General features: G+C 34.4%; 1 protein-coding gene across 1 annotated transcript in view; it reads right to left on the reverse strand.

Moving 5' to 3' along the window:
- Positions 1 to 7,620: 7,620 nt before the first annotated feature.
- The window catches only part of LOC135201184 (uncharacterized), a 13,973-nt gene continuing 4,093 nt past the window's right edge, over positions 7,621 to 17,500 (reverse strand). Inside the window, exons 2-3 of the mRNA XM_064230061.1 lie at positions 8,074 to 8,265; positions 7,621 to 7,881 (exon numbers count right to left, since the gene is read on the reverse strand). Of these exons, the coding sequence (XP_064086131.1) occupies positions 7,621 to 7,881; positions 8,074 to 8,265 (453 nt within the window). The remainder of the gene's footprint in view (positions 7,882 to 8,073; positions 8,266 to 17,500) is intronic.

A 17,500-nucleotide genomic window follows, 5' to 3' on the forward strand; every position in this document is an offset into this window, starting at 1 on the left:
TATGTATTAGCTATAGGTCTGGATGGATATTATAACATTAGACTGGTAATATATATTAAATTATAAATAATAGATTATATGGAATATTATATGAGACTATATATTATATAAATATATAATGGTATATATCTATAATCGTATTATATACGTAGTTATAGCGTATATATAGTATATATATAAGCTATATATATATAATTGATATATATATTGGTATGCATTGATATATATATGTATATATACAATTATATATATATATATATATATAATATGATGTATATATATATATATCGGATATATATATATATATATATGATATATAAGTAAGTATTGAATAATATACTATATCGGAAGTATTATACATAATATATGTAGAATATATTGAGTAGTAGTATAGGACTATATATATATGTGAATATATGTTATATATACATACTATTTATATAGGAATATATATATATATTAGTATATATCTTTATATATTATATATATATAAATGGTGTCATAGTCTGATATTATAAGATATATAGTAACTATATAATAAGTATATATATTATAGATGTATATAGGGATTATATAGATTATATAATATATGCTAGAAGATGATGTAGGTATAGCTATGCCTTATTATATATATATATATAGTTTGATATATATATGTATCTATATATCTATTATGTAATTAGTTATATATATTATATATTATATATATATATATATATATAATATATGTTTGGTGTATATATATACTTTAATTATATATTATATATTATATAAATATATATAATTAGCTAATATGATATATAATATATGATAATATTAATATATGTATTCTGATAGTAATATATATATTTATATGATAGATATATATAATAATATATATACTATATTAATATATTATTAATATATCTATAAATATAGTATTATTATAATAATATATATATTATTATATATATATATATATGATTAATATTGATAGTTATATTATATGTATTTTTACTATTATATATATATATAATAATACTTATGATATATATATTATATAATTAATTAATATAAATAAATATATATATACTTATATATATTAATTAACTATATATCAATATAATATTATTAATTAATATCTACTATATATATATCGTATATTATATATTATAAATAATATAATATATATATATATATAGATATTATATTATAGTATCTATATATAAGTAAATATATCTGTATATATATATTATATATTAGTATAGTAATAATATATGTATACTGTAATTTAGTATTTAATTATTTTTATATATATACTTATATATTATAAAGTTTATATTTATTATATATATAAATAGTATATATACTATAGCTTATATATATATAATATAATTATATATATATGTATAAGGCATATATATTATATTATAGCTAATTATAATACTATAATTTACTTTTTTATGGTATTAAAACTAATTAATTTATATATTATACTATATATAATAATATAATATATATGCTATAATATATCATATTATATATATATATATAATATAATATGCCATGTGTGTATGGTTGCTATTATTAATATATATATATATCGTAAATTAATAGTTTGATACTATATATGTAGTAAAAAGTTAAGTTATAGACAAGGTATATACAAAAGCTTACTCTAATATATATAGTATATTAGCTAGTACTATCATATTATATATATTAAAATACCTAAATACTAATATATTATATATATCCTATATATACATTATAGTAATATGATATATTATAACGTTAGTTTGGTGACACGACGTGGCGGGGTAATGTTAATATTTCTATCTATATTATTAATAATACTATAATATACTATATATAATAATATATATTATAATATATATATTAAAATATATTAAACTATATATATATAATATTATATATATATATATATATAGTATATTATAGCATATATATATAATGTTGTGTGTATAAATAAATATATGCATCTTTTTTATACTACACATGCCAATAGATACAATACATCCATATATATATAATATGTATGTATTGTAGTTATATGTCTTATGTGTTATGTAGCTATATATAGTATATATAATATATATATAATATATGTATATTATATATAGTATTTATATATTATTATAATACATACATACATACAACCTGGAATTTATAAACTATTCACAAATTACAATACGATAACGGCAAGATCCTCAGCGTTTGTATATCATGAGGACCAAACTCGTGGTTTTGTTTATGCCATTTTGATCTTCTGCCCTTCCTTTCCCTGTTGATCCTTTCAGTGACTTTCCGCCACCTGCAAATGTACCAGCCACTTAAGGCAAAACCACCTCGACGTAGGTGTATTAAAAGGAGCCTTCAGTTTTGATTTTAATGATATTGCCAGAAGTAATATACACATCAACGAACGCCTGTTAAGCGTAAAAATGCTTCGCTGGTGCAAACCGATGCAATTATTTCTGAAGACTCTGTGACAAACTTGCTGAGGGTTTGCACAGCAAGTGAATCTACAGGTGTAGAAAACTGGTTTTTGGAGGTTAACAAAGTAAAAACAGGGGTTGGCTGTCGGTGGGTCCCTTTAGTTGCACTTGGGTAAATTGTTATATATTATATATTATATATTAGTATAAGAATGAATAAATAAGTGTAATATAATATATATCTATACATACCTATGTATTATAATTTTATATTATGTATATATATATATATACCGCATATATTATATATTATATATAGCAACTTAAAGTAATAAGTAATAACTTGATCCGACGAAATGCGATGAAAACACGTTGACACCCTAGCCTCTCATGTCACTCTAAATAAAACTAAAGGTAATGTCATTTTCCGTTCCTGCCGTCGGCAAGAGTTACCTAGGTATTTAGTTATATACACACACAACACAACACATACACATATTATTATATAGTATATGATAATATACTAATATAAGGACCTATTATATCTTATATGATATAAGATACTGTTATAGATATGGGAAATGAACTAAAGTAATGATATTTCTAATATATTTGTTTTTTAAAAAAGCTTTAATTAGTAACAACACACCACAACCAAACATTATATATATATGATCTGCTAAACTATTATTATACCTTTCCTTTCATCTATTATATAATTATTATACTATTATATATATTTAATAATATGGTTCTTGATGCACTATAATTATATAATTGCAGTTGGCCAACACATGACGACCCGTGCAATCGACGAGCAGCAGCACTAGCAGGTTAAACGCTTCTATTCTCCTTTGAAAAGTTGCTATGACCCTAGGACGTGATCAACCAACGGGGAAGTAAGGAGGAAGGATAATAAAAACGTCCCAATAACCATACCTTTATAACGGCACATCCGCAGTTACGACCTTTATTTCCTAAACATGTAACTGCTGCTTTCCGTTACGCGTCGTTTCGACGTTTTGACGCCAGATTCATCAAGCTAGTTGGATCAAAACGCGACGTTCGGTTGGCCCTGTGAAGCGCCCCTTCTAAAAGTTTCTTTCACAAAAGGTCAAAAGGTTAGAATTGCCATCCAATAAATAAAAGCCTTTCTTATTTATTTGGTTCGGGGGTTTGTTGTTGGGCGGGGGATGGGGAGTGTGGCTGCAATAAAGACTCTTCGTATGCTTTGAAGGAAAAGCAAAGATATGAACTTGCTCTCTTTATTGCTGGCATTTTTATCATCGCAAACTCAAAGTTCCATTATCATCGCCGACATAAATAAAAATAGAATGGCAGAAGTGTCCTGATGGGAATAATATATATATATATATAAAAAAGCGAGATCGTGAAAGCGAACTGAGAGCTTTTCCACCTCTCAATAACGATTCAAAAATAGTAAAAACTAAAACTAAAAAAAAAATGTTCGATATGTTTGTGCTCTTAATAACCTCTTGTATCGTTTGACAAAAAAATTTAATATTTATACATAGTCGTGAATCATGCCGAACAAATTTGCAAATGACATACTTCATGCGTACTCACACCACTGTGCGATTGATCAATTAACTGACGTTCTGATTGTCATGGTTACTGAGACGTTGTCAAAGGCAATGAAAGCAAAACTAAATAGCAAAGCAGACTTAAAGCAAAAGTAAATAACAAAATAGTCTCCGAGCAATGGAACTCGTTTAGACATGTAATTATGTTCAGTAACTGTTGATAATCTTTCCAGAAAGAAGGAACAACGGCGGTTGGTACAGTTCATCTGATTTTTTTTTTTTAGCTGATAGGTAAGATGGGTGAAAGAAGCGTGAGGGCAGTTATCTAGCTAACCGTGGTAGGGAATAGTTTGGAAAGTTAAGTATTAGTAAGAGTAATGTAAAGTGTGGTTTATCCACAATTTTAGTTGGGTAAAGGTACAATTTTCTAACTGATCTTAACATATTACAATAAAGATTATACATTACATTGACATGGTGACTGATATTCTTAACTTCTGGAAAAAGTATAAAATAATTTCTATTCGTCAAGGAAGATATAATATAGAAAGGCATTTCACAGTGTGAAAACATTATGGAAATGCCTGTAACTCTTTTGAAAACATAATGGATATGTCTAAATGTTTTGAAAACATTATGAAAAGGCCTGTAAATGTTTTGGAAACATTATAGAAATACCTGTAAATGTTTTGAAAACATTATGAAAAGACCTGTAAATATTTTGAAAACATCATAGAAATACTTGTAAATGTTTTGAAAACATTATGAAAATACCTATAAATGTTTTGAAAACATTATGGAAATGCCTGTGAATGTTTCAAAAACATTGCGGAAATGCCTGTAAATGTTTTGAAAACATTATGGAAACTCATTTAACAGCCTGAAAGCATTATGGAAATGCCCTAGAAGTTTGAGAAAACATTATGGAACCTTTGACAGTCTAAAAACATTATGGAAAATCATATAACAGCGTGAAAACTTAATGGAAGCGCCTTCAGCAATTTTAAAGCATTATGGAAACGCCTTTAACAGTATTGAAAAATTATGGAAACGCCATTAACGGGTTGAAAAATTATGGAAACACCCTTAATGGTTTGAAAGCATTAGTGGAATCACCTTCAACAGCTTAAAAATATTATGGAAACACCCTCAATAGTTTGAAAACTTTATGGAAACACCTTCAACAGTTTGAAAGCATTATGGAAACACCTTTGGATTTTTAAAAAACATTATGGACAATTCTTTAACAGTCTGAAAACATTACGACAACGTCTTCCCCAAAATGAACCGTTCCAAGAAGACTAATACAGACGATGATTCAGGTCCCGTTCAAAAAAAAAAAAAAAAAAAAAAAACTGAAGATTTCAGTGGGGTTAGAGAAACCCAAGTCTCACCAAAGCATCTTTTGTTCAGTTCAGCTAGCGATGTTTGTGCTTTATGGTGATCTTCATATCTGGCATGGCCAACCCCACCCCCACACACCCTTACCCCCCATTAACCCCTTTACCAATAAGGCACCTGGATGATTTACATTATGCAATATTTGCCCATCATTCCTGTGCATAACGCTTCCCCACCCCCCAAACCCCCTCCCCCCAAAAAGGACTGCTGCTTCTACTGCGCATATCGAGGGTTTGGGGATGAGGTGGGTTTTCTCTCTCTCTCTCTCTCTCTCTTCTCTCTCTCTCTCTCGCTTTGTGAAAAGGCAGTTGCGATAATTTTCGGATAACGGCGCGCGTACAATTAAAACGCAGAACTAATAGTCTCACAGAGAGAGAGAGAGAGAGAGAGAGAGAGAGAGGGGTTTAAAAAAAGGTGGGGGTGGTTGGGTGAGTGGGTAGTGAAATCGAGAGAGAGAAAGAGAGAGAGAGAGAGAATTAAAAAGCTGAAAATTTGTTTCGTTAATATCCGCATTTTCCAAGCAGATCGTACAATACTGCAGCAGATAACGCGGCTGGCGTTAAAAACAGCAGTGGTCGGTAGCAGAAGTAACAGAAGAAGCAGCAGCAGAATCGTTTGTGTGCATGTGCGTTTGTTTGTGTATATGTATATGTGTCACTAAGTAGCCAGCAGCAAAAACAGCAGAAGCAGTAGAGACGTCTGTCTGAATCATGCATGTGTATGTGTGTTTGTGCATATGTGTGTGTGTCAGTGAGCCGCTAGCACCAGAAGCAGCAAAAGAATCAAAGACGTTTGTATGTATGTGCATTTGTTTGTGTGTATCTATATGCGTATATGCATGTGTAGGTGTGTCAGTGAGTAGCTAGCACCAGAAGTAGCAGAAGAATCAGAGACGTTTCAGAGACGTTTCAGAGACGTTTGTTTGTATGTGCGTTTGTTTGTGTGTATGTATATGCCTGTGTATGTGTGTTTATGCATGTGTGTGTGCGTGTCAGTAAGCAGGTGCTAGCAGCAGAAGCAGAGTAGCCAGCAGGAAAACCTCAGCGACGTTTGTGTGCAATGTGCGTTTGTCTGCGTGTATGCATAAGTATGCTCGTGTGTGTGTGTGTGCTTGTGTGTGTCAGTGAGAGCGTGCGTGCGTGCGCGCCTGCAGTATTCGCTATTACCCTGATACTGCAGCATAAAGATCTGGGCGGCCATTATGCCCGCCACTCCCAACCGGGGCAATAACACCGCTGGTAATGAGATTACCCACAGTAAAGGCTGCAGTTAGCGGAGGGATTTTATGGGCTTCAGTCGTTTCATAATAGATGTTGAGTGGCGATACGTCATCCGATTCAATAACTTATATTGGAAGAAGAAGAAGAGGGGGAGAAGTAGGAGTTGAATTGTATTGAGGAAGGGAGGAGTAGAGTATGAGGAAGAGGAGGAGGAGGAGGAGGAGGATGGATGGAAAGGAGTCTCTTTCCGGGAAAGGAGAGGAAGAGGTCTCCCTTCTTCTTTTTCTTCTTCTTCCTCTTCTTCTTCTTCTTTTCCTTTTGTTCCCCTGTTACGTCGGAGAACGAGAAGTTCCTCCGACATCCCCACATACAGCCTCTGGGGGGGTGGCAGAAGAACCTCTCTCTCTCTCTCTCTCTCTCCCCCTCCCAACGTCCGTACGTCCGTTAGTCCGTTCCCGCCAGCAACCTGAAGGAGGTAATGTTTACGACAGTTTTATCTTTATTTCTCCGACTAAATTATTTCCTCCAACTCCTCCGGAGCTCCGAGAGAAAATTACAAGCAATAAAAATATCCACAAAAGACGACGGCCGCGACGACGACGATGCCTGGGAAAGGATGGGAGGGAGAGAGAGAGGAGGAGGAGGAGGAGGAGGGAGGAGGAAAGAGCGAGGAGGAGGAGGAAGGGAAAAGAACGACCGTGGCACTTGCTACCACCTTCCAATACTCGGGACGAGAACATCAGCACTCCATAGAGAAAGACCCAACACTCGTAAAAGTAACCCGGGCGCGAAAAACAAGGGCCTCAACAACCCGTATTGGCACTCCCAGGAACAAACGACCTCTCGGGCCTCTATCCCCTCTCCCACCTCCCCCTCCCCCATGCCCTGCCTCACCATCCCACCTCCCTTCCCCCCCAAACGGATGGTGGCGGTCACAGCCACGGCACTATATCGGTTTCAGATAGTGGCGCGGTGTCAGAGATATTTACTGGTCCCCGCCGAACGCTAAGCACCTCGTCAATTTGGGTGTAGCCGAGCAGCCGTCTCGTGCGTCCTTTGCCATCTCTGGGAGTCCCTAAGGAGGCTGGAAAGACCTCGTAGAAGCTGACTACTACTGCTGCCACTACTACCAGTAGTAGTAGTAGGACTAGCACTAGTACTAGGGGACCTAGAACCAAAGAGAGAGAGAGAGCAAAGAGCTTCGCCAGAGGATGATGGCGTTAGGGGGATTGTTCGCTGGATGCCTGCAGTTTGGAGGATGGCCTCTTGAAAGGTAGTCTGGGGAATTGAGGTGATGGTGTTGCAGGGTTATTGCAAGGCGTTGTTGTCTCTCTCGAGATCTCGTCATAAATAGCTTTAAAGGAATTGCGCCGCGACTCTGTTGATAGTCTTGTATGTTGCGAGGCTTTAGTGGCAAATGCTGTCGGTGCGCTGCGACTGAGGAAGAAGGTAGGCAGGAATGAAGGGGGCCTGGGAGCGGGGGGTACGAGTGGGAGTTGGGGAAGGACCTGGAAGAAGGTAGGGGGAATAAAGGGGGTAGAGGTAATGGTGAGAAGGGTGGGTATGGGCGTAGAAGGGGGAGGGGAAATGAAGGGGAAGGGGGAAAGGGAATGAAAGGGGTCCGAGAGGGGTAGCAGTTGGGTGGGAAGTTGGGGGAAGGACCTGAAAGAAGTAGGGGGGAATGAAAGGGGGTAGGGGTAGTGGTGGGAAGGGTGGGGGATGGGAGTAGAAGGGGTAGGGAAATGAAGGGGGAAGGGGAATGGAAGGTGTCCGAAGAGGGGGTAGGAGTTGCGGATGGGGGAAGGACCAGGAAGAAGGTGGGGGGATATGAAAGTGGTGGGGGATATGAAAGTGTTGGGGGTGGAGGTGGGAGGAGGGGTTACGAGTAGGGGTAGGAGTGGATGTGGGGAGAAAGATAAGGAAGAAAGTAGGGGGAATGAAAGTGGTAGGGGTGAGGGTAGGAGGAGGATAGGGGTCGGAGTGGGGGAAGAGGAAGGAAAAGGGGAAAGTAGGGAGTTAGGGTGGGGGAGGGAGGAGAAGGGGGAGTAGGATGGATGGAGTAGGGAGGGGGACAAGTTTGAGATGTAAGGGTCATGGGGAAATGAAAGGAAAAGACGACAAGGAGGTCCCCCCTTTAGAATTTGATGAAGGGATTGGAGAAGGGGGGAGAGGAGGCATGGGAGTAGTAGGGAGTGAGGGGAACCAGCCTGAGATCTACGGGTTAAGGGGAAATGAAGGGAAACAGAAAGGAGGTCCTCCTCTCGGATTGGACGGTATTAAGACACTCCGGGTCCTCGAGTTACCGCAAGGAATTATGACACCACTAAATCGAAAATCTCATGGTGTACCCATATATCCAACTTCCGCCGTAACCCCTTCCCCCCGCCCCCCACAACCACTCCCCCTGATTTACCATCTCGACCGTCATATTATTCCTCCTGAGTAGAATGCGTTGTGGAATGAGCTGTTCGTATGTTAGCGTTTTCTTATAAAAACCATTAGATGGAGTATGTACACGTCCTCTTGCAATTCAGTTCCATTATTTCTCCCCATTTCTAATTCCGCCGTTTCTTACAACTGAAAAAAAAAGCGACAGAATGCGCCGCTGCAGTATGTTTCTCTGATATAACGGCGACCGAATTGCAATGTTTACGTTCTTTTATGACGAGCTTACGGTGTGATTTATCGCCAGCGCTTTTTTTTTTTTTCTTTTTTTTTATAAAGGTATTTTATGGGCCATTTTTCCTCGCTCCCTCTTAAATCCCGTAACGGGGTGCATTTCGTCGTTCTCGCCTCTCCCAAATATTGGAAATCAAGAAAATGAATCGAGGATGGATTCTCAGTCGGAGGAGTTATAATTTGATTCATTTCCACCCTCCCCCCCCAACTCGTCATATCTTTAGCTAGGAGTATTAAGGAAAGAAAGAGGAATATATATTTAGCGGTGATCATAAGTTTCTTGCCATACCAAAATTCACGGGTATTAAGTATTATAATTGGATTTTATTAATATAATAAGTAGTACTTTGGCCATGTGCTCTTGTGCTCTTCATTAGAAAAGAATAAATATTTAAATACTATCTATGAAAACATGATAACTTAATATGGGCCAGATGAATATCCTTATAAGTATATTCGTTTAATAGTAACAAAATCAAATGCGTTTGCTTATAAAACCTGAGGTTTCACATTTTCAATACATTACATACATACATACATACATACATGCATATGAACATACATACATAAATGCATAAGTGCATGCATACATACATATGTATGCATGCACGGAGAAAAATTACTATCAGAAAAAATTACTCTTCTGATGCATCGAGAAATTAAATATCGAAGCGCATCTGAAATTTATTTTTTTATTTATCAAGAGGAATGAAATATTTTTCAATTTTTTTCACAGGGAAGAAAATATTGATGTCACATTTACCACAACTTTGAATATATATATATATATATATATATATATATATATATATATATATATATATATATATATATATACATACATTTACAAAGTTGTGGTAAATGTGACATCAATATCTCTTCCCTGTGAAAAAATTGAAAAAATATTTCATTCCTCTTGACAAATAAAAAAATAAATTTCAGATGCGCTTCGATATTTAATTTCTTGATGCATCAGAAGAGCAATTTTTTTCATAGTAATTTTTCTCCGTTGTTGTTGTTGTAATGGTGATTTTTCATTTTGTTTCCAGCTAAGTAAACTTAATCATGTCAGATATATCATAATTTTTTTCTGCTGCCAGAAAAATACAGAAAATAATTTTAGTAGTATTTCGAGAATAATTTGACGTTTCCCCAGACAAAATAAACTCAAGACTCTCGGCTTTATTTCGGTAATAATTTGTAATTATTCTGTGAAAATTAAATAATGACCTCATTTTAATCTTAATAAATTACCGCTTTTCAAGGAGAATAAACAACGTTGAAGAGGACACTTCTGCTGCTGGGATTGGAATAAGATATTTCTTTAGATTTCTTAAATCATAACTGCTTATATATATATATATATATATATATATATATAATATATATATATATATATATATATATATATATATATATATATGTGTGTGTGTGTGTGTGTGTGTGTAATCAACTGCCTTTTCCAGGTAAGCTTTACCAAGTTAGGAGCATTAGATTCTGACAACATTTTATGCAGTGAGCTGCCATTATAAAACGCGATGTCAGGTAATATGTACACTATTCATTATATGTAGCAGTTGTATACCGACTTTGTAAATTATTTCACATATACAGTGATGACTTCTGACTTTTATCTGGAATATGGCGTCTAACTATATATATATATATATATATATATATATATATTCTTATATATAATATATATATATATATATATATGTATGTGTGTGTGTGTGGTGTATATATACATATATATATATATATATATATATAAGTATATATATAGTATATATATATATATATATATATATATATATATATATGTGTGTGTGTGTGTGTGTGTGTGTGTGTGTGTGTTTTATCAACTCTCATGGTATATGTACTTTATGACTCTCTCTGACTCACAAGCTTATTGACTGCAAGCAACGGCAGGTGACCTGTAAACAAGAAAGGTATAATTTGTGAAATGGGGAGTTGATAAATTATGTATAATACTCTTTATATAAGTAGGTGATAAATTTGGAAGTGTTTCTACATACAGTGGAACGCCATTATTTTTCTGAATAGTTTCTATTCTGAAAACACTTTGCAAGTTGCAAAAATATGACGTTTCGTAAGCTGCAATTATTGTTCTTTCCATCCTGTCAGCAGTGTTGCTGCTTCTTTTATTCGTTGTTGTTTTTGTTGTTGATAATGTTGCTGATAGCAACATTAGAGAAACTTCACTTAAATTGCAGACTTACTACTTCACTGCTTATCTTCACTCGTCATTCTTCATTTATGTCCTTCGACAAATATACATAATGCTTTTTAAACATTTTAATTTAATTCTATCAGATGAAAACTTTAAGCTAATCCTTAGTGTGTTAACGTTTTTCTTTTCCAAAAAATCTCTTTTGCATTACTGAAAATTTGGTATGTACTATTTTTTTTTTAACTTTCAAAACAAAATTATCGAACTGTTAAAAGGGGAATGTAGTTAGAAAACAGTAGCAATGTATATATATTATTATATCTAATTTTCCATAAGTTTGAACAGCTCTCGGAGTAACACCAATATTCGTTTAAATTGTAAGGCTTAGGAAGACTTCGTTTTATATCAGTTCATAATAATGAATTAAACTAAAGGAATTTGTTTGACCTCAATCGTACGTTTTAGGTATTATAGACAAATTCTCCTAATTTTTCCTTCAGTCAATCATACATCAATTGAATGAAATCAGTTATTCCGTTTAACTTTTTAAAAGAGAAATTTCAAATTAATCACCCAGTTTAAATTTGTGCAAACAGAAATATCAGATCAGTTATAGTTTATATTTTTTCCTTATACATAAATATCATATCAGTCATTCAGTTCAAACTTTTTTGGACAGTAATGTCATATCAGTCATTAAGTGTAAATTTTTTTGAAAAAAAATCAAAGCAATTTTAAAACTTTTAAACAGAAATAACAGATCAATCATTCAGTTTAAATTTTCTTAAACAGAAATATGAAATATGTTCATTCAACTAAATTTTCTAAACAGAAATATCAGATGAATCATTCAGTTCAAATTATCTCAACAGAAATATCAAATGAATCATTCAGTTCAAATTATCTCAACAGAATTATCAGATGAATCATTCAGTTAAAATCGTCTTAAAACAGAAATATCAGATGAATCATTCAGTTTACATTTTTTTCAACAGACATCGAGGCAGCCATTCAGTTTGAATGTTATTGAACGAAAATGTCAAATCAATCAAGCAGTTTATAATTTTTTAAGATATACAACTATCTCGATCACACAAACTAGTACTTAAGATTTCTTAAGATATACAACTATCTCGACTACACAAACAGTACTTAACACCAAAGAATAACAAACAACAAACACTCCATATTTTTTTTTTTGCAACGACAAACGACCCCGCAGATTGCAGTGTAAACACGTCCTCGACTCAACATTTTAATACGAAAATAATCCTAAAACCTTTCTTAAATGGTCAGAGAATTAATCTTCTTACAATCACAACAGAACAGATCAATTCGTCCTGCAAACGGGGCACCAGAATTGAATGCCCTGCGGTGGGGCAAGGCTGTTATGCTTGGCTGTGTTTGTTTATTGCCCAATCCCCTCTTTTATTACGCTTCTTCAACGTTACTTAGGAGAGAGAGAGAGAGAGAGAGAGAGAGAGAGTTAAATCTGATTAAACACGAAAACCGACTTGCAAGAGTGAGATTGTCTTAAAACAGAGAGAGAGAGAGAGAGAGAGAGGAGAGAGAGAGAGAGAGAGAGAAGAGAGAGAGGGAGGGAGAATTAAATTTGATAATCTGATTAAACACGAAAACCGACTTGCATATCGAGAGAGAGAGAAGAGAGAGAGAGAGAGAGAGAAGAGAGAGAGAGAGAATTAAATCTGATAATCTGATTAAATACGAAAACCGACTTGCATATCGAGAGAGAAAAAGATTGTCTTAAAACAGAGAAAAAGAAAGAAAGAGAGAGAGAGAGAGAGAGAGAGAGAGAGAGAGAGAGAGAGAGAGAGAGAGAGAGAGAGAGAGAGAGAGAGAGTTAAAATAATAAGGAGAGAAGTAGTCACGAAATTGAGAGACAGAGAGAGAGAAAGAGAGAGAGATTCTGCTGTCTCAACAAAAAAATGAGCATTAATAACATCATTAGCTCCAACGAACAAAACCAGCAACATAAAAAAAAAACCTCGCCTTAAAAATTTTCTGAGATCGTACAAATGTTAACAAAATAAGCAACCAGACGACAGAAAAAAATAAGATAAAAAGAATTAAAATGAAGACTTCCATTCTCCTACACCACCATCGCAAAAAAAAAGAAAAAAAAAGAAACCCAGTAACAGCAATAATAAAAACAATAAAAACTCGCATTACAAACAATAATAAAAAAATATATATACAGATATACGGACTGCCTTCCCTGTACTACAACACCACCATCTCCGGCCAATAAAAGCAGCATAACAACAACAACATCAACAACAAACTCGCTTACAAACGTTTCGAGATAGTAACAAATGTTTGGGAAGTGAGGCAACCAAATAAAAAAAAAAAACACACACACACACACACTTGCACCTTTCTACACCACCATCTCCAAATAACAAAAACAGCAGCATAATAATAAAAAACTAGCCTTACAAACGTTTGTAAAGAAAAGCAACCTCCTCCCTCCCCCGAAAAAAAAGCCACACACAGACTTTCTTCCTCTATAACACCACCATCTCCAACGAACAAAAACAGCAGAATAACAACTACAAAAACCAAAAGCTCTCCTGATAAACGTTTTCAGATCGTAACGAACATTTGCAAAGAAAAGCAGCCCCCACCCCCAACACACACACCCCATACACACACACACACACACACACACACACACACACAAAAGCCACTCACAGACTTGCATCCCTATACATCACTACCATCTCCAACGAACAAAAACAGCAGAATAACAACTAGAAAAACCAAAAAAAAAAAGCACTCCTTACAAACGTTTAGAGATCATCATAACAAACGTTTGCAAAGAGCATCTGTAGCACCAGCACCAGTCCCGCCTCCGCTTCCAGCAGCAGCAGCAGCAGCAGAAGCAGCATCTGCACTGATCACTCCTGATGGACAGGCCAGAGGCACCTTAAGCCTTGCATCATTCACCCTCGACAGTAGTTCACATTTTGCTCAGAAGTAACAATATTTCTCTCGGCTCCACCAACGCGAAGCAACACTAAAATGCCGTTTTCAATCTCCGTTTTACATTTATGATCCAGCTTTGCCTGATGGCTCTCTCTCTCTCTCTCTCTCTCTCTCTCTCTCTCTCTCTCTCTCTCTCCTCTCTCTCTGTTCTATTTTGTTTTCTTTCCCTCCCCATTCTCTCTCTCTCTCTCTTTTACACGTGCTATCTTTTTCTTATTTTCTTTCCCTCCCCAATTTATTTTTGTCATCTCTAGTACTTTCTATTGCTGTATGTTATTTAACTCTCTCTCTCTCTCTCTCTCTCTCTCTCTCTCTCTCTCTCTCTCTCTCTCTTACACACGCTATCTCGTTTGTTTATTTTCTTTCCCTCCCCATTTTATTTTTTCATCTCTTGTACTTTCTATTGCTGTATGTTATTTAACTCTCTCTCTCTCTCTCTCTCTCTCTCTCTCTCCTCTTCTTTTTTTTTATTTTGCTTTCCTCCCCTTTTTTTCTCCCGTACTCTCAGTTGTAGGTTAACCCTGAGCGTACCGAAGAGATCTGTTAGTATTTGTTAAATGCAATGTGTTTATTTAGTTTTATTTCTTTTTCTGTGTTACTTTAGTTTAAAATTAAAGCCCGGTTAATCTGGCGTGGAACTCCGCTTATCCAGTAACATTAAACATTGGGAGGGGGAGGGGAGGGAAGGGGAGAGATATTAGATAACATAAATCCTTGCTGTACTTACGAGACACTGTAATTCATTTGCTGAAATATCTTTCGTTTTCGCATGGTGATGATCTAAATTGAAGTTTTTCCATTTGGGGGTAAACTAAAGGACGTATAATATTTCGAAAAACAATATCAGCAAATACAAACCTTCATTTAATACGTACTTCAACAGCGACCTAACTGAAGTTTTTCCTCTACTGAAAGACTTTTGATATGCTGAACAAAAATTATGAACAAATACAAAATATCATATGAGACGTAACTGAACAACGATTAAGTTCAAGTTTGTCCTTTTGAGTAAACTAATTGATTCATCAAATTCTGAACGAAAAATATAAACAAACGAAAACTTTTACATGATACGCAACTAAACCTAAACAACTAATTAAGGTTGAATTTTCCCAGATGAGTAAAACTAAGTGACTCATTTTGGACACTTTCAAATGATAAGCAATTAAGAAATAATTATAGTTTAAAGATACATTTTCCTCGATGAACTAACTAAAAGATTCATGTATCAAAGAGAGAGAGAGAGAGAGAGAGAGAGAGAGAGAGAGAGAGAGAGAGAGAGAGAGAGAGAGAGAGAACTTTCACATAACGTAAATAAACAAAAATTTCAAGTGAAGTTTTCTTTGATGTGCAAACTGAGAAAGAATCATTATTTATAACAGCAATATGGAAAAAAAGTAAAATAAAGGCACTGAACACGGACAGACAAATCAATCCATTGAAAATAATCATAATTTATAACAGAAATAAAAAAAATAAAATAAGGCACTGAACAGACATATACAAATGAATCCATTAAGAAATAATCATAATATATAACAGAAATAAAATAAAAACTAAAAAAATAAAGGCACTGAGCACGGACAGACAAATACAACATTAAAAAAAAATAATTTACAACAGAAATATGAAAAAAACTAAAATGAAGGCACTGAACACTGACAGACAAATGCAGCCACTAAAAAATAATGATAATCTATAACAGAAATAAGAATAAAATAAAAAAAACTAAAATTAAGGCACTGAAGACCGACAGACAAATGAAGCTACTAAAACATAACCATAAATTATAACAGTAATAAAAAAATGAATCATAAAAAAAATGAAGGCACTGCGCACGGACAGACGAATGAAGCCATTAAAAAATAATCCTAATTAGAAAAAAAAAACGAAAATTCAGGCACTGAACACGAACAGACAAATGAAGCCACTAAAAATAATCATAACTCACGCCAAAAAGAGAAAAAAAGGATAAATAAAAAAAACTAAAATCAAGGCACTGAACACGTACAAACAAATGAAGCCACTAAAAAATAATCATAATTTATAATGAAATATGAACAAAATAAAAGTAAAAAAAAAAAAAACTAAACTAAAATTAAGGGACTTTACACTGACAGACAAATGCAGTCACTAAAAAACTAATTATAATTTATAACAGGAATAAAACAAATAGATAATTAAAAAGAATAAAATGAAGGCACTGGACACGGACAGACAAATGCAGCCACTGCCATCTCCGTGTGTCATCAATCAAGCGGAGGGCTTTGGGTCCTCGAAGATAGAAATGAGAATTCCCAGTTAAAGAATCGTGTGTGGGGATTGTTGGGTGGGGGGGAGCTGGGAGGGGGATTTATGAATATTGTATAAATGTTGCATATACTCTGTGCTTGTGTGTTCGTGTGTGTGTTTGCGTGTTCGTGTTGTGACATTTCCAGCTCAAAGTGAAGAGATCAGAAACATAAAAAAAAAAAAAAGATCCCGGCCACCAGATTTAGCTGGTATCAAAAGCAACCATTTTTTTTACTATTTATTTTTCAATTTTTATTCTCTCCCATTGTACTCCTAACATTTGAGAGCCGGGTAAATGTCAGGACCTTTCGGAGTTTATTTACGTTAATTATGAAGAGTTTTCTTCTTCTTCTTCTTCTCTCTCTCTCTCTCTCTGACTCTCTCCTCTCTCTCTCTCGCTATCGCTCTCTCTCTCTCTCTCTCTCTGGCAGAACACATCTGGGAAGTGGCCTCGTTGCTTGGTTGCTTTTCGTGTTAAACATGCTTGTTGTTAAATATATTTGTCGTTCATTATATTCGCTGTTAAATATATTTATTTTTTGATGCTATGTGCCACGAGCATTCAATTTATGAAGTTCATCTCATTTACTTCTGCCAGTTTAGTGCTTTCGTCACTAGTGAAGTTTCTTATGTTGGCCTTCTTGGTATTTTTTTTTTTTGTGTTAATTTGTTTGTAATATTATTTCAACGTTTAATTTTTCTTGCAGGCACTTAATCGTGGCATTT

Source organism: Macrobrachium nipponense, chromosome 28, assembly GCF_015104395.2.
Source record: "Macrobrachium nipponense isolate FS-2020 chromosome 28, ASM1510439v2, whole genome shotgun sequence".
In the NCBI taxonomy this organism is placed as follows: Eukaryota; Metazoa; Arthropoda; class Malacostraca; order Decapoda; family Palaemonidae; genus Macrobrachium; species Macrobrachium nipponense.